The sequence below is a fragment of the Protopterus annectens genome, chromosome 2.part0 (assembly GCF_019279795.1).
Source record: "Protopterus annectens isolate FY-2018-M chromosome 2.part0, PAN1.0, whole genome shotgun sequence".
Lineage (NCBI taxonomy): Eukaryota > Metazoa > Chordata > Ceratodontiformes > Protopteridae > Protopterus > Protopterus annectens.
Genome location: NC_056728.1, coordinates 1,306,983,613 through 1,307,009,735, shown reverse-complemented (window position 1 = coordinate 1,307,009,735; position 26,123 = coordinate 1,306,983,613). Strand labels below are relative to the sequence as shown.

General features: G+C 37.1%; 1 protein-coding gene across 2 annotated transcripts in view; it reads left to right on the top strand.

Moving 5' to 3' along the window:
* ATRAID (all-trans retinoic acid induced differentiation factor) overlaps window positions 1–26,123 on the top strand; it is a 425,080-nt gene that overhangs the window by 262,162 nt on the left and 136,795 nt on the right. For both annotated transcript variants that reach the window (XM_044061492.1, XM_044061491.1), the window contains exon 4: window positions 5,378–5,449. In XM_044061492.1, the coding sequence (XP_043917427.1) occupies window positions 5,378–5,449 (72 nt within the window). The remainder of the gene's footprint in view (window positions 1–5,377; window positions 5,450–26,123) is intronic.

Here is a 26,123-nt window from a genome sequence, read left to right as displayed (position 1 = left end):
CTTGGGGCATCCTCGTGGATGAATTCTAGAGGCAAGGATGCAATGATGTTATTTTACAGGGCCGTGCTCAGACTATGCTTTAAGTACTGCATACATGTGTAGAGGCCATATAAAAAAGGACATCAAGTTGATGGAAAGAGTTCAAAGGAAGCAACCAAAAAATCCATGGGATGGAGGTAAAGCAATGTAACCAGATGCTAGAGGAGCTACAGCTCTTCTAGCTTGAAGCCAGAAAAGATGGTGGGATAAGACATTGGTATGGAAAATGACATCAGGGAGATCTTAAGGAGTTATTCTGAACAAGTAGGATAGAGATGAAGGGGGTGCAGGCAGCAGAATTTAGAGAAGACTAACTACTCCCGTGATCTCCAAAATTACTGTTTGGCAGAGAGGGATTTGGACCTATATAATGGACTGCCAGAATGGATGTTGGAGAGGAACTCCACAGTTGCAAACAAGAGGGTGAGGGATGCACGTAAGATGGTTAGACAAAAAGGTAGGGATGAAGGGAAAGCAGAGTCTTAAGACACCTAATAGTAGCTTAGATAGACTTATTTTCTCCCTTTGCCATCAGAGTAATATGTGACAGAGGTTTTTCTGAAGAGCTCTAGCACAGACCCATCCTATACCCCTCCAATGAACTGTCACTCCTTTGAAAGAAACCCACTGCTTTTACTCCTTCTATTTTGTTGCAGATGAGATGAGAGGGCTGTATCTAATCCTAGAACAAATTAACATCAAAGTGCATGTTTTATGTCAAAGTCCTAATGTTGACTGCTCAGCGGGTCATGGTACTATATAGTGCCTGAATGCAGTCAGTATACATGACTAGATGCCTTTTGAGAAATTATTATAAAGGGTCTGCACAGGGGAGTCCTTAGTTTTACTCTGCGTGGTCTTCACTTTCAGTTTGAAGTGTTGCAGTTTTTTTATCCCTACTTGCAGAGTGTTTATCAAGGTGGTAGTCACAGTCATGTAGGCTGTGGAGTAGATGTAACTCTGTCTGTTTCCCTATCTTGGATGCTAGGCTGCTAGTATTCCCATTAATGGAGTCACTGTTGATATCTCTGGAATGAATGCTTCCATGTCTGCAGTCAGTGGGGTGACTGTAATATGGCAAAGGTTGAAACTAGGATTGTCATCTTCTGTGCATTGTGAGGCACTGTGCAATGCCTGATGTTTCTGACTGTGAAGAAGATACAAGAAGTCATGGCCTTGGCATCCTTGGTGAGGGCATTGTGAAGGAGTCATGGTCAGGCCCTCCTTTGCCTTCTAGACACGATGGCACCACAGGTCTTCTTGGTACCTATTTGTATGCCTGCGGGTATAGGTTGTGCAGTGACTGTGAAGTGTCAGTGACTGCAGAATCACCATATAGTCACATATGTTTTGCTTATGTCGCAACCCAGCTGCTAGACCCTTGAGTGATTAACACTTTCTTGCAAATTACAGGTGACTCTTCCTTTTTTTGCAGTTGAACACCCCAAAAGACAAATGAGGGGGGTGATGAGCCCTTCTGAGCTGCTATATGATTTAAAGGAAATGGTTCCCTTTGGGTAAAGCTGCTTATCAGCCTATTTAATCTACATAAATTCTTGGCGAGGAGGACTTTAGAGGGAAATCCGTGTTTGTAAACTGTCCTAATCCACTCCAACAGGCAACGTATCATGTGGCTTCTTACACCCTGTGAAGTGACACAGTTTAGGTCTGGCAGTGAGCTAAAGACAGGGGTATCACTCTCAGTAATTTCCACCTAGGGTAATGTGAACAAGATGACAGACTGTGTGGGCCATTCTTCCAGTTTTGTCCTGGAGCTGAGAATTCAGTAGTCATATCTTCTATAGATCTTGAAATGAGGCACTCAAATAATCACATTTTTTCTAAAGATACAGTTCGAATTCTCTTTTACTTACCAGAGCAGTGTAAGATGAAAGTAGTGGTAGACGAATTCCCCATTCCTCTGAAAGAGAGATTCCTGTATTCCATTCTGCTTCTTCCACTTCTGATTTCAAAATTCAGGGACCTAAATATGTGCTAGTTACTCCTTTGTATCTAAAGCAAATATGGTTTCAGGCTTTTGGGTCTCTGGCAGTGCATTAAACTCCCTCAGTACAAGCCATGTGGCCCTTTGTGACTAGGATGTGATGTTGTTCAGATGAAAGGTGTCCAGCATAGTGGTTTTATTTTTCATTTAGATAGTATGTGAAGCAGTACATAGTGAAATACATGTACTTTTTCAAGTTTTGAAGTTGCTGTGGCTGTCTGTAGCAAAATTATCATTTTATTTGGTGATGTAAATAAGCTGCCACTGTTCTTCTTTTGAGTGCAGTCACACTAATTAAAAGAGAATTTGCCTGTTGTTGTTCTTCACAAAATGTCCAAAGATAAGATTGCATTCTTGTGTTTCAGATAATCGTGACATAAAATATTTGTCTAACACATCAAAACTGCTGAAAAAATTGACATTGAGAGTGAATTGAATCGTTTAGAAACATTGATATTCTGCCCTTAGGAAGTTAAATATATAAGTTTTAGGTGGATTTTTGTGCTGGAGTGTCCATGAATACTTTTCTGTATAGAATTGCCTTGGTTGTACAAGATTATTTATTTTTATATTTCTTTTAACTTGAGTTGGTTGAAGATTATTGAAATTTTTACTGAAAAGTGTTGTGTTCCTTTTAATGTAATTATGATCTGTAACCTGTTGCCATTCATTGTTACTTAAATTCTTGTAAAAAAGCAGAGCCTACAGAAGTTTCAAGCATAAATTAAAATAAAGGAAATGAACGAATGAAAATCTGCTATGAGACAATTGTCATTTTTGCCTCTCAATACTTGGTTGTCTAATGCTGTACTTGAGTGGGGTGGCTTCCTCTGTCTGGTTTGTCGTTTGTGGGATGCATCGTTTTTCTTCCACATCCATAGACGTGACATAGTTTATTTATTTATTTATTTATTTTACATTTGTTGACTGGGAAAGTCCGACTGAGTATATGCCCATTTTCAGTAGAGGCCGGGGGAGAAAAGCTCCATATATTCAGACATATGAGATTTACATAATATAAGAGTACATTCTAGCATATCAGATGAAAAAAGAAACCGTATAGTTATAGTAAAGACACAGTTCAACAGGAGAAATGACCTATATGTCAGAGTATAATATCACAAGGAAGGCTCCATATATTCAGACAAGCAAAATTTCACATTATATAAGAGTACAATGTAGCAAAAACTGCGGTGGTGGTGCTGCGGTAGCGTTGTCGCCTCACAGTAAGACGTTGTCCTGTTCGATTCTCAGCTAGAGCGTCTTCTGTGTGGAGACATGCATGATTGGGCGTACCTTCGTTGACGGTTGTGCGTCAGGGCCGGCAACTCGGCACGTAAAAATCTACTGCTAATCATTAGCGGACCGGAGTTCCGCTGTGGCGACCCCTAACCGGGAAAAGCCGAAAGACACAACAACAACATAAGAGTATAACCTAGCATTTCAGAGGAAAAAAAAAAAACGTATTTATAGCAAAGTCACAGTCTGACAGGTATAGTTGAATTGGCAATCTTCTGAATTGCCCATAGATGTGCATGACATGTGAATTTGTGCGTGTGTGTTCTAGATGAGTTTCTCAGCCATAAACTAAATGAATTCCAGATAGGTTGCAGTTGCCCTGCAACCCGGAATTAGGTTAATCAGGTAACTAGAGATGAATGTATGAATAGTAAGTAACTAGTAAACCCGGATGTTTTCCTTTTTGTGTTGTACTTAACTGACTTCACACAGATGTGGTACTCATGGAGTTCTGTGCACCAGATTGTAAATGCTACAGGGCTCAATTCATGCTGTCTGTAAATAGAATGACTTTTACTGTCATCCCATTCCTGTTGCTTTTAAGTGTATGGAACATCATCAGACCATTTCCCAATAATGAGTCATATGTAATGCATATAATACTGTGCCATCAGTGTGATTTTATAAGTTCTCCATTTTTAACTGTCTTGCCATGCTTTCCACTAGTCTTGGTTCTACTGTGTCATATTTAACTCCCCAATAATGCTTGTGTTGAGTTAAATTCTAGGATAAAATCCAAATAGAAATCGTCCAATGAATGTAATCTAAGTTGTAAAGTTCATAGGTTCATAGGTTCATACTAGGCTATCTGCCCGAGGGCATTTACAAGCCTAGCCCATCGTTTTGTGGCTTACGCCATCCCTTTAGTATGGGGAACTATACCCATTATTTTGCTGTGCCTCTGTCGAGCAGTGACACTGAGGTAATCCCTGGGGTATATCTGCGATCTCCCATCCATTGGTCAAGATTTCTCTTGAACAAGGCCAGCGAGGTGCTCTGCCTCACATGTACCGGGATTTTGTTCCACAGCATAGGGAGTCTTTGGGTGATGAATCTATCCCTCCAGCACGCCCTATTAATAGCCGTGTCGAGGTTTAAGTCTCCCGCCCTTGTGGCTCTGATGGATCTAGATTTTTTGAGGTGAAGCATATTCATCAAATCTGGGTTTGACATGGCCTTGTATGTTAGGCAAAGGTCACCTCTGAGCAAGCGGTAAGCGACTGAATAGAGCTGGAGTTCTTTCAGTCGGGCAGCATAGGATAGATTTTTGAGACCCTTTATCCTTTTGGTGAGGAACTTTTGAGGCCTCTCCAGCTGCTGCAAGTGTCGGGTCAGATACATTCCGAATGGGGCATTGTACTCAATCATTGGTCTGATGAGTGATGAGTAAAGGGAGACTATAACCTCCCAAATTTTTCAGTGGGTTATCTGTAAGATCACTAGAAGAAAAAAAATTTCTAGGACCTTGTGGTCCTAGAAATATATGAAGGCTGTTACAGTGCCTGTTTTACCCCACCTTGTATGTTTTATTCTGCATATATTAGCCACATATCTTCTTGAACAGAAAACATGCTTCAGTTTATATGATAGTAAAGCATGAACCCTTCATTCCCCATTTTTGTAGGAAACGTACTGTAAGCATTCAGCAGAAAGTACTAAGGTAGTAGGAGCTATTACCAGGATTAACTGCTTAACATGAAGTCTAGTACAAGATGCATAATGAAGATATGCTAAAAATATTAACCTATGAATTTATGTGTTCAGTGGCTGTCTAGGGCAGTCTGAAAACTCTATAAATTATGCAATTTTAATGTATCAGCTGTGCAAACTTTGGCAATCAAAATGCACCATTTTTCAAGCTCAGTTCTTCTAGAGTTAACAAGTTTTTAGTGAAGTTCATTGTGTAAGAAAATTATTTGTAAAGATTGAGAAACACACAACATGCTAGCAGAGCAAGTGAATGCTCTTTTTTCAAACCTTTCTGTAGTAGTTTTGTAGAGAGACAGTGCTAATTTTTTGTTTTTTTTCTTCTAGTGATCTTACAGATAACCCACTGAAAAATTTGCCTGTGTCTGCTTTTCGAGGACTTGTCGGTCTCCAGTACATGTAAGTAATTGCTGTAGGTACTGGAATACAGGAAACTGATTGCTTCAGAAGTGCTAACATCGTTTGTTGCTACATGGGTTTCACTGAATACTTTTGCAAGTCTATAAGCTGTATGTTAAAATGGATTATGTACAATGACACGAGTGAATAATCTGAACCTGTGCTATCAAGTTGTTTGAGAAATGTTTCATTTTGACACCATTGTATTCAGACGTTTTCTGTATAACAGGACAGTGTTTCATGGTAAATGTTAAGGTGGCTCTGCGCAGTTTAATGTCAAAGAAATTCTATGATTGTTTTCAGTTATAGACTGGATTTCATGTTGATGATAGTGTTGATATTATTGTCATGGATGTTTATTGAAGATTTGCTTTTAAAAAATATTTCCAGAGAGACTGAGTATAATATCACCAAAGTAACTTCCACTTACCATTTCATAGAGAAGAATTAAACATTTTTAGTAAACCTCAAAGAGCCATATGTGTATAAAACTATTGAATTTAGACTTATTACTAACCTTGTTAGTAATCAGTTAATTAAAATAGTGTTTTTTTCCTGGACCTTTTCCTCCTCTGGCAGATGACTATCAAGCATCCCCCTCCTGGGCTGGGGCACATTCACTTCATAGTAGCATGGAATCCACGGACCATAACAGCTACCGTACAAGTAGATACCAGGCTTGTTTATGACCTCAGCAGACAAGAGAAAGTAGCAGGCTAAATATTTAATCAGATGTTCTGTTAATTCAAAATATTGTTTAAAAAAAGGAGCAGGAAAAGGGGAAACGACACTGAGATATAGAATATTTTGAGAGATATTTGTCCAGCACATCTAGAACATACAAGCCAACTTTATTTTGCAAATGTAAGTATTCTTAGTTCAAATAATGAAGCCGTTATAAAATGCAATAGGCAATTCTCTAAAGAGAATAATTCTTTAAAAGGTCCCTGGACGCAAAAATAGTTAATGATCTTACAAAGACCACAAGAACTTGCTGGAGAGGTAGATTCGTATCCCAAAGGCTATCTCATCTATGGAATAAACTTCCCATCTTCTTAAAAAAAAAAGCATCCCTCACTCTCTTCAAAAAGAATGTGGACAAATGGATGGGCAACCATAAGTTCACTCCCTGAGTGCTTCTCATGTCCGTTATAGATAGAGGCAGTCTGTAAAATGATTCAGGGCTACAAAACACAAAGTCCCACTACCCCAATACTACCCCATCCCATGTCTGGGGAATTAAGATATAACACTGTTATATCCTGGGCATTATTGGCTAGGCGTGTAAAGGCTCTTGTGCCATTGGCCTAGTAATCAGCTACAAACCTTTATCTAAAAAACTGTTAAAATGCATTTTTCTTTTCCTCCTTCTCCATGTTTCTTAGTTCTAAAATGTATTTTCATATTTTCCTCTCCCTGTTTCTTAGTTTTATTTTAACTTTTCCTGTTTCTTAGTTTTATTTTAACATTTTCCTGTTTAACTGTGAGGAAACACAAAAAAAAAAAAACAAATCAGCATTTGTATTTATAATATGAAACCCATATCTATGTGAATAAAAAAGAAGTGTAACTGCTATAATAATGTAACTAGAGAGCAAAAAACATAAGTATAGCATTAGCTTTCTTATTCCCTTTTAACTCTGTCATAATAGTTCTGCAAAAGTTGAACTCTTAGAGCAATCCAACTAGGTAATGAACAGAAGTAGTATTAACAGATGCATATTAGGTATCAGTAAAATATAGTAATGTCATTGTGTAAATTTTATGACTGGAATAATCCTTGAGTTAAACATTAGAGTAGGTAAAATATAAACATTCTTCCATCTACATTTCTAACCTCAAATAGTAATATTTAACAGATAATATGTATATGTGTTTCACATGGCAGTCACTAGAAACCATAAGATCAGCAACCTGTCCAGTACTCGCCCCAAATAAATTACTCACTGATCACCAAAATGTCAACCATTAGTGTCTGCTACAAGTCCTAGAGTCCTGGCTGCTCATAGACCACAGTCTTGGTGCTAGTTAGCCATGTGTCTTCAGCTTGCACAGGCTGCCACTTGTGCTCCAACCCAGATATGTGTTTGTGCAAGGTGCGGCAGTCATGCAGAGAAACATGAGCTGACAGCTGCTGCTTGAACATGTATAACTCTCATTTGAGTGAGGTAAATGATGCACCCTGGGAGGGGTGTGGATTTAACTGTTAGGTTTTAGGCAGCAGTCAGGTGGGGAATTTAGGCTTAGGGAGCAGGAATGGAGTTTGAAGCTAGAGAGTGATCAGGGAGTTTAGGTTTAAAGAGAAATTGGAGAGTAGTTGTTTAAGGAGAGGGAAGGGAGTTCATTGTTTTGGAGGAATTGAAGAATTTAGGTTTACGGAGCAGGAGGGGAATTCAGGCTTAAGAACCAGAAGGGAAGTTTAGAGTTAAGGACGATCGGGAAATGTAGGGTTAGGAAGTGTGTAGCTGCATGTGTATGTATAATGCTATGTATGTGCAAGTGTGTATATGTATATATTTTTTGTACTTGCACATATGTTTGTTTATGTATGTTTACATGTATTGAAAATAAATAAATAAATATATATATATATGTGTGTGTGTGTGTGTGTGTGTGTGCTCGCGCGCGCTTGTGTATCTAAGACAGGTAAGTGCACCAAAACTAGCATTACTTTTCTTCTAAGAACTCATTTTTATCCCACTTTCTTCCATGACTTCCAAACAGTGAGGTTCCCTCAGAAAATCTGCAGTCACTAGCTCAAGTGTAGCAGAGAGGGGCATACCATCAACCGCAGTCACCAAAGAAAATGAAACGCAATCACTCACTCATCAGCCTTCTCCATTCTCAAGCTTTGTAGATTTTACATTCTGCCAGATGCTACTGAGTGAAAGTCACAACGGCCTGCATGCTATTAACAAAACTACTCATCCAATTGAAAACCAAGTCTTCAATTTAAAGTCCTGCATAACAGTATGCACACTTTGTCAACAGCTTTCATAAATCAAGCATCATTATCTGTTGGGTCACTCAACAGTGTCACCTAAGCTGAGGCCAGAGGCAGCCCACCAGAATCACCGAAGCAGCAGAAGTAAACTGTGTACCAAAACTGTTAACCTCATTCAGTGTAGAAAAAAAGTCTCCCCTCCTCACATTTCTCACACAATTATACAAACAGCAAAACCATCTTAAAGAAAAAAATAAAGGCAGAGAAGGTGAGCCTGATCCACCAGAGATTCAGCGACACAGACTTTGGCCTTATCTAACTCAAAGCAACCAAAACCACATAACTTAGCCATTCAGCGTTACCTGTCTGAGCACAGCAAAATTCAGAATGTAGTAAGTGTGTTACCAGAATACATTAATTATGTTTCCTAAGTCTTGTACCTCAAATCTGATAATTCAAACTGTTAACCCAGGCAGGTAATATTGCACAAATTTATAGTAATCGTACATCACTGCTCAGTAAAGTATGTCCCTTTTCTATTGATGTTTACATCTTCTTTGCACTCAGACAAATGCAGACAATATTTGAATACTGTTCATCTTGTTTTGGTATTCACAGTGGTACCATCTTCTCAATTTCTTTTTGACAAACAAACATTATAATTTTGGATCTGAAACTGTATAAAAAACATAACTGCAGACACCAGAATCATACATATACTACAGTAGCCAAAGTACTGCACATTTATTCCATGAGTTTTTCCTAGCTAAAACAGTTTGATGTCTCTCTAGTTAGTCCATAATTAGTAAGTCTTCAGTAACTGCAATTTTATCAGTCTTCCAGTTTCTTGTAGTAGCCTTTTTTAGCCACAGTCATTAACAAAAATAATGTAGCACTTCCTTCTTTATATAAAGTAGAAAAAACAGGAATGAGGAACTCCACGATGGTACAGCAGACAAAAACACTTCTTTATTGTAGCCAAAAAGAACAGGAGAGATGAGCGCTTTCTCGTACACAATGTACGCTTCTTCAGATCTAAATTATGTATAATGTGATGGTTCTTATATAATGCTTCTAACCAATCATTCAGTAATTGACATCCTAATTGATTAGACAGAGTATGCAATTAAGCATTCAGAGTAGCTCTTAACATTTAACAGAAGCCCAGAAATATATTTCCTGTTGCTGCAAAACAGCAGCTTCATTTTAACCTTTCATATATTTAAAACATTTCCTTTATATAAAAGCATGATGAATCATCAGTATCCCAACATTATTCAAACTCATGGTTTGACTCAAATGAGTCAAGAATGTATATCCCAGGTATAAGAGACATTAATCGACATTAAAAACATCTAAAAAATCTAAACGGCAATATATGCTCAGCTAAAATATATATATACACAAAGTCAGATAAAACGGTTACTTATAAATAACTATTTAGTGAATAGTAACACTATGAGAATCCAAAGGTTCTCTTCATGAATGTCATAACGCCCACATCCGTTCATATGTTGCGTTTACATAGTGAAACGGAATGACATTCAAAATATTATGCAACATTTTATATTAATAACATTTGCTATAAACCTCAACAGGTATAGCCCTTAGAAGAAGCGTTTGGTTCAGCAAAAACAGTCTGTCAACGGAACCAAAATATATGTACTCATTTGATGTTAAAAATGTTTATACAAACAACTTGTTGAACATGGCTATGCATATGAATTATAAATATATAAGCAGTCACCTTTCAACTTAATAAGGTGCTTTTTGTAAATATGAACTTATTATATTATTTAATATTTATTTATTATATATGGCTATCCAGAAAAATATATATATGTATATATAACTATACAAATAAACCAAAAATAAAAAGAAAAAAATAATAATAAAATATAATATATATATTCTATTTCAAAAGCATATATCACATATATATTTTATTATATTAATATGTATATATAACTACATCAAACTAACTGATCTATAAAATATAATATATAAACCTTATAAATATGACATTTATTACTAATTATTTATATTTTTATTTTAATTTAGTTGATATTACTTAATTAGATGTAGAGCAATAAACACAAAACTGATGTAAATTTATCTAGTAAACTATACTCAAATAGTTCCGGTGCTCAGCTTCCAATATCTAAGAACAGGGAGAGTCTTAGATATTAAAACTCGCCTATTGTAAAGTGCATCAATATAGGTGTCTAGATATAGTGTGTCTTGTTAAATACCTAGAATATCAATGTATAATATAAATAAAAAATATAAATAGAAATAAAAATACATATAAAGGTACATGAAAACTGGTAACAAAAAACCTATTAGAGATACTTAAAAAATGTTGATGAAAGTTCATATCTTATCATATAAGCATCATCTTATATTTAGAAAGGATAATAAAAACATATAACCAAGAGTTTGGATTACCACTATAAAGGTGGATCCAATAAAGGGGTCCCTAGAAAAAATGACTATTGGTTAGACTAGGTAAAAAATTTCATTCAGATGTTACCACTAAAAGTTTATCAAAAAAGTCAGTAATATGTAAAGGAGAACATTCTATTATTTCAGACTTCTTTTCTTCAGGACTGATCTAAGACTCACATACTGATTAAGACCTGGAATATGATGCGCTTTAAATTTTAAGATCCATTGTAGCTCTATACTTTCAAGATCATTGAAAATGTCACCTTCCCTACCATTAGGATGTACCAACTGTAGTGTCCTAAAGCTAAAACTATGTTCTGTGTTATTCAAGATATGTTTGCTTAAGGCACTCTTCGGATCTTTCTTTTTAATATCATGAATGTGGTTGTAAATACGTTCCTTTAAGGACCTTGTGGTCATCCCAATGTAGAATGCATCACAGTTCAAACAGTTAGCTAAATAGATCAAATTAGAGCTGATGCATGTTGCTCTAAACCTAGGTTCAAATTTAACATTTAATTCAGGATGTGTAAATCCTATATCTTTCGAAATATATATACACATGTTGCATCGATTACATGGAAAAGTTCCTGTTTTTAGCCTGTGAGATGATTCCCCTTCTAAATTCTTCTGTAACTTGATATCAACCCTACTCATCTCACATTCTGATTTCTCAATGCACAATAATCTCTTAAGGTTCTTGCTATTTGTATACAAAAACCTAGGTTTTATTCCCACCATATTCTTTATTTCACTGTTGGTAAGTAATATACCCCAATTTCTACGAATAATATTAGTGATATTACTATTATCACTAGTATATCTAGTCAAAAAAGGTATAAATTCTTTAGACGACTTAGGCAAAATATGAGTTTTGTAATGAGTCTTTCTAGATATAAAGGGGGTAGGGGTATCTGTTGCTGGTACTTTAGCCTGTTGTATTAGTTGTTCATTATAATTCCTTTCTATGAACATATCATTTAACTTGTCTATTTGTTTAATTCTATCTTCTTGCTTATTGCACAATTTATTGACCCTTAAAAGTTGACTTTTAACAATGTTCAGAAATATATGTCTGGGGTGCATACTAGTGAATTCTAATAGAGTGTTCTTCCAACACGATTTCCTGTAGATGGTATGATTCAATTTCCCATACTCATCCTTGGTGATAGTTATATCTAGAAAATTTATGTTGTTTAACGAATGTTCAAATGTAAATCTGAAAAAAGATGTTGTACTTTCTAAATCATCTACCATAGCCAGGAACTCATGTATGGTTCCATTCCATAGGATAAGTATGTCATCTACGAATCTTTTGTATAGAAGTGCCTTCTTGAAATAAGTGTGTTTAAACAAATGCATGCATTCCCAGTAATAGACGACAAGGTTTGCATAGCTATTTGCACAGGGGGTGCCCATAGCCACCCCCCATTGTTGCAAATATAACTTCTTGTCATCTCTGAAAACATTGTTATTTAGTACAAGGTCCAGGATGGCATTTAACAGAATTTTCTCATCATTATTATAGCAATCATATTTATGTAAAATACATCTAATGGCTTCAGAACCATACCCATTGGGAATAGATGTAAATAGGTTCTTCATATCCATAGTAATAAGAATAGTTTCCCCAGAGACACCATCTTCAAGATTATCTAAGACCTCTAATAATTCATAAGTGTCTTTCAGAATCGAGCCAATCTCATTAATAATAGGTCTAAGTTTCTTCTCAACGAAGACAGACATTGTCTCAGTGACCCACCCTTCCCCTACTACTATAGGTCTTAGAGGTGGTGGGATTATCCCTTTGTGTATCTTTGGTAGTCCTTTTATATAGGGAATCTTTGGTTGCTCAATCAACAGATATTGATATAAATCTTGATCTAACTGCCTGCACATCAAGAAGTCATAGAGTTCCTGATGTACAGAAAAAACAATTTTGGTAAGATCACTGGCACAGATCTCTTTATATGTGTCTGTCTCCCTCAGCATAGTAAGCATAGATGTATTATAAACAGTATGATCTAAAATTACCACCCCACCCCCTTTATCTGCAGGTCTAATAGATATTTCTTTATCGTGCTGTAAAGTATAGAGAGATTCCCATTCAGTATGAGTCAAATTAGCATATAAGTTGGTTTTCCTTGTGATGTTAAAATAGCTATAAAAATCAATTTCACAGGCTTTAATAAAGCATTCAGTAACAGGTGTTAATGTGGGTGTAAAAACACTTTTCTTTCTAAACCTCTCAATGCAATCTTGATTACAAGTATTATACTGTGTTTTGTTATTAAACATACATCTTAAGTTAATTTTACGTACAAACAGCCGCAGGTCAGTAAGAACTTCACTTATATTACTAACCTGGGCTGGAATAAAGGATAAACCCTTATTCAAAAGGGTATAGTCAGTCTCTGTGAGAGTCCGTTTAGATAGATTAAACACTAAGTCTGTTGTTCCCTTCTCCGATTTCTGTTGTTCGATACCATTCCTTCCCCTGAAAACTTCCTCTTGGTACGGCCTCTGCTTCTTGACCTGCTTTGAAAATCTGATAATTCAAACTGTTAACCCAGGCAGGTAATATTGCACAAATTTATAGTAATCGTACATCACTGCTCAGTAAAGTATGTCCCTTTTCTATTGATGTTTACATCTTCTTTGCACTCAGACAAATGCAGACAATATTTGAATACTGTTCATCTTGTTTTGGTATTCACAGTGGTACCATCTTCTCAATTTCTTTTTGACAAACAAACATTATAATTTTGGATCTGAAACTGTATAAAAAACATAACTGCAGACACCAGAATCATACATATACTACAGTAGCCAAAGTACTGCACATTTATTCCATGAGTTTTTCCTAGCTAAAACAGTTTGATGTCTCTCTAGTTAGTCCATAATTAGTAAGTCTTCAGTAACTGCAATTTTATCAGTCTTCCAGTTTCTTGTAGTAGCCTTTTTTAGCCACAGTCATTAACAAAAATAATGTAGCACTTCCTTCTTTATATAAAGTACACCATCACATGCTAATAAAAACAACATTGTACTTATTTCTTTATTGTTATGCAGAATTCCTTTATCATGCATGCTGAAGCAGTCTTAAACCCATTAATTTTCTGACCAATCCAGAAAATATGCTTCCAAGTGCCTTGAACACCCAAATCACATCTCCAGCAAACCATGTTTATGTTCAGGAACATCTTTTTCAGTCTGTATGGAGTACAAATATTTTCACGAAAATACATAAAATCTTCCATAATTGATTGCATTTCAACAGACACATCCAATGATATGATTAATCAGTTATCCTTAAATCCAGTAAGCCCTCCTAATCATGCTTGAATTTTTGCCAAACTGCTGAGGGTGGTGTATGTTAGAGCCTTGTAGGTCACTCTCACCAAATTTTAAATCACAGGATTATTTCCAGTAGCTTCTAGTAGTAATGTCAAGTCAGAGACAGAGTATCGAACAGTCCAGTAAGCCTACTAAGTCCATTTGTCTCACAGTTGCCAATAATCCTCCATATTTAACTGTAACACATTACGTAAGGCATATTTCTGTTGTATTGTAGCCCATGATGCCGAAGTGCCAACCAAATGCAGCTGCTTTTAAAAGGTCTACTGCATTTGCTTAGTTTTCTGTCTGTTTTGTCCTGTATATCCTAGGAAACCAGTGTAACTGTAACCTACAAGTAAAACCACATTCATCCATCTGGCTTCGTAATCATGTTTTTAAACATCATGAAACCTGCTTCATAACATAAGAAGGATCCTTCCTAATGCCAAAATAAGACCATTCTGTATATGTTATATGGCACTATTAAAACCTGTAGCAGATGTAAGTTTCTTGTATTTAGAATCATATGAAATCATAAGTATAATAATTTAAGTTGTACTGAGCCAAGTTATTGACAAGGGTCATATGTATTCAGACTTCCGTACTCTTTAGAAAAAAAATAAATTATCCCAAGCAGTACATGCCACCATCCAAATAAAATCACTCAACTTATTCCTATTCTAATTCATAAAATTCAGAAAAATATTGGCTGGAAAGGACTGAAAAACATACAGTAACAAAGGAAACACAAAAAAGTGTAAAACTTAAGACTGTTTGATCTAGCTCAAGCCACACCATCTTCTATCTCCTAAATTCATTCTTCAGCCTTATTTTAAAATAACCTAATCTTCCATCGTTCTACACACCCAGATTCACAAGTACATAATGTATGGTGTATTCCATATGTAGGCATATTGTCTTCTCAACATTGGCACTGATACATAATTGATAGAAACAGGTTATGTCTTGTAAACAACCCCTCTGTAGGAAAAAATAAATAAATGTGCCTAGATATTGGAAAAAGTACAGGATATCCACAAAAGACTGGGCTGCACAGATCAGAACATCATCAGAAAAGAGCAAAATGTTCACTTCCTCATCTCTATTGCTGTAACTGTGCAGCCTGTGTTGCATAGTCCATGCTGCTAGTGGTTCCAAACAAGAAGAATTAGGAGAATTGACAGTTGGCATTCCTGTCTAGTCTGCATAGATAAGGAAAATGAAACTGACAACCCCACATGAATGTCCAGCTTTGCTAAGATCCTGTGTAGACTGCTCCAACCAGATCAACTTGTTTATTAACAAATGCAAGTAAATAAATAAATAAAATTAATATTTCTAATTAAAACTAAATACTGGTAGAATGTACCTCCAGTAATAGCACTCTGCCATATCAAAAGTCTTCTGTGCATCTAATTTTGCAATCACTAGAGCCTTCCACTGTCTTTGGGAGCCTGCCACCGACAAGCCCACACTGATCTTTCTCTATTAATTGAGGTACTAATTGTGCCAAACGTGCTGCAGGTATAGACATAACTTAACGTTATGGCTCAGCACCAACAACAGACTGTGTGGAGGAATGCAGGCTAAGATCCTTGTCATTTGTAGGCATAACAACTGCAGTTGCCCTCTTCTAGGAGAGGGATATATCTTCATTTTCTAACACTAATTTAAACAGCTTAGCCAAACACTTGTGTAGTGTACCTTTACTTAACATCCATTTTCCAACACTAAGTTAAACAACTTCATGAAACACCTGTGTAGTGTATCTTTTCATAGTCTCCATAGTTCACTTGGAATATCAAAGTGTCTTCCTTTTAAACTTCGTTTTCAATGCCTTCAATGCTGAGTGCTGAAAAGCCAAAAAAACAAAAACAAAAAAAGACCGAAAACACAGGAGAAGAGCAAATCATGAAAATCGCTCTTCTCCTTAAAACTTAAAAGCTCTCCTCACTCCCTGAACTTATGTATACCAACTCTGAGATCACCATACCTCTGAGAAAAGGGACTATTCCAAAAAACAGCATCTCTGACGTCGTTTATGCTATCTGATCTTTCAGCCATTCAGTCTTCGCATTTCGGAACTCATTCAAATGGGTCCCAACACTTCAAAGTTATCCATATTTAGATGACCTGCTTGCCTTTGCAGAGTCTTTTTCAAAGTATCAGAAATCTCTCTCTTGACACTGTACTTTACTCTTCAACTTTGCTTTCTTTCTACATTCTTCAGCACACCCAAAATATCCAGGACTTCACTGTAATAACTGTGGAGGAAATAACTGAAAGTGGTGATCTGAAACTTGAGGTGAATTTTTGAGTTTTTATGCAACTTTTTTTTATCCAGTGATAGCTTGAACAAAAAACAATATTATACTTCATCTTTGCTTTGTGCTGTATCCTTTCAACACACACCCTGACTGACAAGTGCTGCAGTGCACTAACTGTAGAGGAAATAACTGAATTAAGCTGCGGTGCCGGTACCCAGTAGGCCCCCGGATTCATTGAAGGCTGTAGATGCTCTGAGGTGCATTTTAGAAATTTTTAAACCTTTTCATCCAGTAATGGCCTACCCTAGTCCTACAAAGCCAGATAATGTCTGAGCAAACCACAAAAATATGTGTTACTCCAAATACATACTAGTCCTGCAAAGATAGATAGTGACCGTTTAAATTGAGAACACAAGAGGGCCAGCTACTTTCTACAGGCAGCTCCCATCCCACCAAAGTTAGTAGGTAAGCTAATTATTGCTACCTTGTATGGACTTTGTATGTCTGATTGTAATAAAAATTAATGGTCACTTTCATCTTTGCTCCATGGAAACAGTAGCCATTCATTTACGTATTTCAAGTTGCTTCAGACAAGTCACAGTGATATTACAAATACAGAATGATGAGAATTGACTAGCCATTTGTCATATCCTCCCAGTCCCACTGACAAGCCAGCTATTTTATCTTACTGTAATTGCAGTAATCCTGCCAAGTCAGAATAATGAGCAAAGAGCACCCTTTGGTCATATCCCCAAAGACATTCCAGCATTTTTAAATGTTACTCTGAGTCTCTTAAGTTAATACAACAACAGGTTTTGCATCAGCAATCAGTTTCTGATGAATAAGAAGCATGGATATTCAGTGTCTGTCATTTCTGACTGATTGTACACTCTAGTGGTTTACAAGAAAATCAAAAAAAATATATATAAGGGACAAGCAGACAAGCATGGTTCATAGGTAAGTACTAGGCTAGCCGCCCTTGTGGGCCATTTTAAGCCTAGGCAGTGTCCATTTTTGTGCTGAAAATAACCTGTACCATTTGGTTATAGATTGGCTTTACCCATCCCTTGATCGATAATTATATATTACCCCTAATGAGAATAAGTGTGATCATACCATACATAATTTGAGGAGACCCATGCTAAGAAAAAGCATTTAGGAGCTGCATCTATCCTTTAGTAGTACAGGGGATAGTCCTGGGGTAAAATTTATGTTTCCCATTTGTAGATCTAAGTTGTGCTTGAATATGGACAGGGAAGAACTTTGTTTTATGAGAATGGGGAATCTGTTCCACAGCAGCTGTATCCTCTGATATACCTGTCCCTATCTCATCTCAGTGAACTACTGCTTTAGTCGAATCTTGTCCCCATGTAAAATCACGTTAAGTGTTTACATTACCAAGAATTTAAAACCATTCAGTTTTAACAAGTGTATTGGGAATCACCAGTGTTTACCCCGCTTCCTTTTTGATCCTCTTTTATTAATCTCACCTCTACTGGAGTGTGGTCAGATAAGGTTAAAGGATGGGTCTCCTCAAAACATATCAGATGAATATGTTCCTCCATAATGTAGAGTCTGTCCACTCTTGCCCACGTATTATGTTGGTTTGAGTAAAGTGTATACTTCCTCAGTCTTCCTTCTCCTTAATAATATCCCTGAAGTCAAAGACTCTAATATACATGGACAATAATCTTTAATTGATTCCTGTTTTCATTTGCCCAGGCTCCCCCAGTAAATCCCTAAGGTCATATTTAAATTCCAGTCACCCCTACCACAATTGCACCTTGACTTTAGGCAACAATTTCTCTCATAATTTTCTTAAACTGCTTCTGTTCCACCCTTGGCAGGATATACATATTCACAATTGCCAACTTCATTCCCTCCCTTCAGCCTGTGAGGATCAAGTATGTACCATGACTATCTACAGTATTCGCTTCTCAACTATAATGTTTCATCTTTCTGATCAATGTCATTGCCCCTTTCTTTCTCCCCTAACCCACTTGTTCACTGAATGCTAACATCCCAGTCTTATATGTCATCTTCATGCTTTCCTTTTCCCCAAATGTGTTTCCTGCAGCATTGCTACATCAGTTTAACGTTTATGTAATAAGGCTAGGACTCTCTCCTGTTAATGAGTATTCACCAAGCTACTGACATTCTAAATCATGAGTGTGTGATGTAGAACTACCATGGCAGGGCTAGCCACCCAGCTGTGTAAACCTTGGCTTTAGGTGATTGTCACTGTTGAAGTTGGCACCCTGACCCCATGTGCAGAAAAATGGGAAGAAGGGGTTCTGGATAGATGGATCTCCATCTCAGTTATATAGTTATACTATCCCCTCTGCCTTCTTTTCTTTAAGCTTAAGCCATTTTATCTACTCAGTATTATTCCCCACAGATGAGTTCATTGCTAATCATCTTTCTTTCCCTCCATCTAAAAAAAAATTGATTCCATCTTAATTCCCTCAAATTTTTCTAAAACTCTATACAAACCTACCTCTTCCTTCTTTTCCTGATTTCTTAGAGCAAATCCTTCAGCTAAAATGCAGTCTGCAACTACATTCCTTCTCCTTCTCTTCATGGGAATGGCATACTACGTATCACTTAACACCTGCCCCTGCACCCCCACCCCGCAGCAGTATTATTATATGTTTTTGGTATTCCATCCTACCTTTTATCTCTTTATCTGATCCTTAGATGTATGCTGTCACTTGTCATTTATTAAATGCCTATAGGCTTGCTTTAGTCATAAAACTGTCTTGTTTTTTCTGTTTTTCCCCAAATGCATAGTAGTGTAGTGTAGCACCTGAACACATTATATTTAGTATGCACTTCATGTTGTAAAGACCCTTTCCAGCTGTCCTGTAAATAGTCAGATCAGGCATAGGACCAAAGCCCATCTTATGCTGGATTTGCTGTAAATGCTACTAGGATAAACATCATAAAAATACGGAAAGATTAAGCACAGTCCACTTTCTGCAGTTTTAAACTGCAGCATTCCATATAACTCATAAAAAGGTAATAATGCTAAGCATTAAAGTGTGTGTGCTTACAGTTATTTTACAAGTTATTTTACATTTCCTTTGTTTTCCAATATCTCATTGTTCTCCCTTCCATTCAAGCAGATCAACTGACTTCAAGGCCCAGTAACACTTTACCACCTCTAATGGAATTGCCCTACAAGTTAGAGGCAGTTCTGGCTTATTGACAAGTGCAGGCAGAATCATGTATAGCTTTTAGCCCACCCCCTGTACTAATAGTACAAGTACCCTATGTAAAATTACATTATTCTTGCATCCAACTTTTGAAGCACCATTAATCCTTGCTCTGTATTCTGTGAATAGGGGTACCTATGAGTACAACGAAAACGCATTATGTCGAATGCGTTTTCATCGACACATGTAGAGCGAACAGGCAAAACAGCGAAGTGGCTGTTCAGCGAATTCTTTCCCTGAGAAAGAAACCACTTGACCGCTTCGTTGTTTTGCCGTGTTCTGAAGTGTAGTGTGGTCCCTTGTCCGGTGTAGCTCCCGAGCGTGATTGTGCAACAATTACTGACCTTAGGGTTAGGGTGCGGGTTAAGGTAAGTGCAAATGTATGAAAGTGTTTACTGTTTTATATTTTGTGTTAAATGTATGGTTGAGTTGCGTGTGTATGTGTTTTCAATTGTTTACTTTTGTTTTGGGGGGGTAGAATTAGGGTTAAGGTAAATGATTATGTGTTTGGAGCTGTTTATGTAAATGTGAGAGAGTTACTGACCTTAGGGTTAGGGTGCGGGTTAAGGTAAGTGCATATGGTTTAAAATGTTTACTGTTTTTTTTTTCATTAAATGTATGTTTGGGTTATGTGCATATGTGCATTTATTTGTTTACTGTTTTTTGGGGGGGTATAATTAGGATTGGGTATGTGTGTTATGTGTTTGGAAGTGTGTAATGTGTTTTTTTTTTTTTTTTTTTTTTTTTTTTTGCGGGGGTTGAAACAGCGATTTCTTTCCCTAGGAAAGAAATTGCTGTTCTTTGGATTCGACATTTTCAGCTTTCGCTGAAAATGTGTTGATGTAACATCGTTCGCTGTTTTAAGCATTCGATGTTGCAATATAGACCCGTGAATAGCACTACCATTACCTTACATTCTTGGTCTGCCACAGTCTTTGCCAACCCAACATGTTGTATGAGCAGTGGCAATAACTGCAATTGTAGCCCTTTTAGCTTACATGCCAACACAGAGCAAGTTAAATCCACAAAGGAAGTAACAACACTACTCAGGCCTGCTTATGCTTTCTAGCCAAGTTACACTGTCTGACCCTCTTAATTTCGGGGGTCAATTGCATTACTACTTTAGCCATTGGTCTCCTGCAGGTGAACTCTCCATAACCCAGTTTATGTTGTGCCATCAACCTATTGCTTCTCCATCTTTTGACAAAAACTTTGAAATGGTTTTACTGATTCTCCCTGTAGGACACTGCTCTGCTGCCTTCTCCTCAGACATCTCCCTCTTGTTACATGGAATGCCCATTCACATGCACTTTCTTCAGATCTTCCAGTGCAACCTTTGCTGACAAATATGTTTTCATTCCAGTTTTATAAAAAGCTCAAAGCACCAGTGGATGTAGAATATTCACCCAATTGCCATTTGTTTACACCTTCTGATGGTAGGCAGGTAGCTGTTTCTCCTGTGCCAAATGTCTGTTGAGTAATTGTTATCAACAAAATACCCTTATTGTACCAATTCTCAGGTCCTTCCCTTTCTTCCATAGTACTCTCAATAGCCAGTCCTTTTGTATTTAAGATTGAAATTAGGCCAGGATTGGTTGTGGCGTTTTCCACAACATCGCATCTGTCAAAAAAAAATACACCGTGTGCTCTTTCAGTTAATATATTCTGGGCTCCAATGCTAGTCCAATAATACAACAGTTTAGCCATGAAGCACTCGCAACCTATACCTTCACTCTTTTTTGGTATTGCTATAAATCTTAAATTGTCCCTCTTCTCCTGATCTTACCATTCAGTTAAAATTTGTTTCAAATCAACCTGCTGTGCTTTTTGTTCAGCAGTTTTCCTTTCATTTCCTGATTCCTCTTTAGGCACTTTGTAATCTCGGTCAGGTTCACTACCTCTTCTAATTCTTTTACTGTTTTTTTTTTTTTTTATGATTATTATTATTATTTCTAAGGTTCATAGGTTAGTACTAGGCTAACTGCCCTTGCAAGCCATTGTAAGCCTATCCAATTATCCCTTGTGAAACTCAAACCCTGCACCTTGTGTTTGTAAGGCAAACACTTTAACCATTAGGCCACCCTCCCAACCCAACCCAACCCAATGTGCCATTCATCTTCAATTTCAGTAATTATCTTATAAGTCTTCTCTTTTAGCATAGAACCCAATATGCTGTCCTTTCCTTTTTTCTTTGCCCGACAATTGTTTTTTTCAGCCTGGCAGGATGCAGCTCCTTTTCACTTCCCCATATGTTTTACCTCTGATAAACTGTTCTTGTGCACTTTTCTCCACTGGCACACTTTCCTGGTGCTCATGTGGATTTTGTAACTGAGGAAAGGTTGAAATCCCTTCTTAATTACACATTACTGATCATTTTTTTTACTCTCTGCTGCTATGAGGAAGGAGTTTAACACCATCTTAGCATAGCACCATACCTGAAGTCTAGCTTGACTTGTTTTTTTGGGGCACTATTAAACTTTTACCTGTAACAACTGGCACGACATGTAGGGTATATAAGATGTAACTTAAGTAAGATGTCATTACCAGTATTTTATTGTAAGAAACCTAAACATGATAATGAGGAAGTGAACCACAGTATCACTAGAGAGTAAGAACCATGACAATGCAGTAGAGCTTCATAGGTGGGCTGTTTAAAGACCTTGCTGTCCTGTAGCAGAGGAACTGAACAAGTTAAGACCACCATCAGCTTTGGACTTTTCCATGTTTTCTGATAATACTGGTGTAAAACAGATAATAGAAGTTCTACAGAAGCTTAAAAAGAAAATAGTAAATAAAGAAAAAGGAAGTTTTAGACATAAAGATTTGAAAACTAAATGAGTAGATGACTTACTGAACATATGCATGAGCATACACTTTTGCATATAGTTGACAGGCATTACAGAAAGTAAAAGAAAAGGCAGATAGGCAACGAAGAGAGGATTGACAAAATGGAGACTTTCACCTTTTATGCCATTACTTAAAGGAGAAAGAAAAGTTGACTTTTCAGAGAAGTGTCAAGGATCAGGATTTGGACCTTGATCCAGAGTCCAGATTGGGATGTAGAAAACTGGGATGAAGAGGTAACAGACCTAGCAAAGATGATCTCAACACCCAGGTTTGACATGTAGTTGAGAGAAATGTAAATAGTGAAACTGTCAGTACATATGATTATCTGAGATGTGTTTTTATATGTAGTCAAAGCTGACATGTTTAATGCAACTGTTCAGAGAGAAGCCAGGCAAAATGGCTTTAACCTGTCTGCTTCGGTTTTGGGATACTAGAGTAACTGCTGTAGAACTTAATGTAAAAGAAATGCAAAAGTGCACATGTATGATACATCACCAAAAATTGAGAAAATACCATTCCCACATTACAGAACAACTGTTCAGCTTATGGTGCTTGCACATTGTTTGCTGTAGCTTTTAATAAGGCATGGACAAACACTACAATTAGTCCTAAAGGACATCCATCCTAACCTATTTTTCCCAGTTTTGCACATGGAGTTGGGGTATCACTGGCCTTGGAAAAACAATAGAACAGGAAATCCATCAGTCAAAATACATTGCTATGCTAATTACAGTGTATACTTTGACTCCAGTGTTGAATGGCACTGTGCAAGCTAATTTTCTGAGCAGGCAATTGCTTCTGTGCAAAATAAATTGAGAAAGGATGCACCTGCTGTTGATGTCATTTCTGGGTCTTGCAGTAAAACTCAGAATTTATGTTTTTTTCTGAAAGTCTGAGTCAGGTGTGAGACTTAGTTGGAAACTTGGATTTGAATTCAGATCATAGAAAACAGAGCAATGCATGGGAAGTCACAAGAGGATAAGAGATTTGTATAAATTTATTAAAATGGGAAATTACTAAAGATGACATTGATAGGATAGATATAGCTGAATTGTATACAATGTGGTAATAAAAGAGATAAGAAAGAAATACCAGAAAAAAGGAAATGGGTCACAATTAGAAAAGCAGACCAGACGACACTATGAAGAATACTGATGGAGGGGGGAGTCTTGGACCTATAATGGGGGCTAGTGGTCCCGTACTCCTTTAAGGACAGCACCAGTTGGATTGTATACTCCTTTGACACCTTTGAAAGAGTGAGATAAAAAATGAGGCAAAGACATGGCAGGTATCAGAAGAAGAATATGAGGAGGCTTACTGATGGGAAGCAGGGTCCTCTGTATCAAGGTCAGTGAGAGCAGTAACCCAGGAGAACTGATACCCCTGTGTACTCTTGACTAATTTTTGGCTGCATTGCAAACAGCAGTGGGTGATGCTGTAGTCTCTCCATGTTGTTTTCTCTCCACATGCAAGTAAACTGATTGTTTTGCACATGCATAGATTTTATTAGGTATACATATAAGCAGTGTCAGCTGTTACAGTGGTAACCTTAACTTCATTTGTGAACATGGCTTAACCACTGTTCTTTGTTGTTTACTGTTACTCTCTGTCAAGTTGTGCTGTCATTACCTCTTTCTGTTTATTTGTATTAAAAACAATTGCCTCATGCCCTCCTCAGAGTACACCAGCACTCCAGCCAACATTCTGAGATTTCAGTAATCTGTTTGAAATGAAACATCTTTGTATTTGTTTACAATGTTAATTGAACTCTTCATATTTATAGTAATTAGTACATGAATTTAATCCGCGGTGGTAGCGTTGTTGCCTCACAGCAAGAGGTTCTCCTGTTTGATTCTCGGCTGGAGTGCGGGGAGTGCCTTCTTTGTGGAGTCTGCATGTCCTTCCCGCGGTTGGGTGGGCGTTCGAAAGACATGCGTAAATGGGCGTGCCTTCATTGAAGGTTGAACGTCGAGCTGGCACCTCGGCGTTCTTGAAAATCTACTGCCAATTATTAGCGGACTGGAGTTCCGCTGTGGCAACCCCTAACTGGGAAAACCCGAAAGACAAACAAACAGTACATGAATGTACAGCATTCTAGCTTGTTAATGACTTAGTGACCCGTTTTGGAAGGTGTATGAGTGGTTCATGGTCTCAGACACAGAGTACACATTACTTTTCCTGGAATAAATGTGCTGTTTTACATGTGCAATTAATGTGTAGCAGCTATACAACAGAGTTTTTTTTTAATTTGTTAATTGTTCCTTCCATATTTGCATAGTAATTGTTATTTTAATGATCTCAAAACGTGTATTAGTTGAAAATAATGTATACTTAAGCAATAACCATGAATGTAGGTATATGAGGATTTACCCACGGTTGGTGTGGTTTGATCAGGAGGGCAATACCTGAGTGATTAAACAAAGCCAACTGTGGGTAAATCCCCATACCCCCACACCCACAAGTTGGTTATTGTGATTATACAATGGCATTATTTAAGAAAGAAAATTGCTTACTTTTTTTTTAAATAATGTTTCTATATAATGGCGCTGTAGTGTTCTGCATTGTTTCCTCTTTCTTCTGCATTTATTGAGGTACTGCACATGGTTATAGGACTTAAATTTCCATGTTTGCACAGTACATCTGTACTGTTGAAAACAACTAATGGAGAAAAGAGGAGCTCTGTTGCTTTTTTTTTTTTTTTTTTTTACACTATAAAGTCCAGACAGTTTAGAAGTATGAGAGTCTTCCTAGACAGGGCAGAAATGCTAGGAAAATCAGGCACATTTGTTTAGTTTTGCAGAATGTACTTGATCTTTCTTGTACTTGGTCGGTTTTCCATACATACCTCTCAACCTCTTAGCTCAAGAAGTGTGGACAAAGCCATAAGTAATGGGAGACAAAGGCCTCAAACCAGGGACTGATTGTAAATATTGCTCCTATAAACTTAGGAAGCTCCTAGAATAACAAGATTTGTGTTAGCGTGTATTGTCTGAAGGATGTAAAATCCAAAACTCAAACGTGTGTCATTATATAGTGACTTCACTCATCGGTGATTGGTCATATAACCACAAATTTTATGAGGAACAGACCGAAAATATGAGGCAAAAATCTGAATATTTGAGGTATGCCTTCATAGCACATATGAGTAGAAGAAAGTCTGGTACTTTAGTGACCGGATTTTTTTCTATTGGTATACACTCATTTTTGAATAGTAATGACCCATCATTGTGTAATATGTATTTAAATCCTCATTCTGGTGGTGGTTCAATGAGAGGCTGGTTTAACTTTGTATTCACTGTCTATATTCACTTAGGTTTTATATGTACATCAGTACACTCTTTGTATGGGTCCTGTGTTTATGTTGGCCTGTCCATATGCAGTGTTGCAAAATTGTGTATTGTCATTTGGCCCAGGTAGTGTCTGAAAAGGGTCATGTACCAACCCACACACCTGGTGAACAGAAATGTCTTTTCTAGGAAACACTGTCTGGCTGTAGACTGTTTGCAGTTTTGTACCTCTGGCATTCATTTTATTTTAAAGTGTAGTTAAATATCCAGAGTTTATATGATCCCAGTTTATAGTAGTAAAATGGCTGCTGATACTTACATTCAGGA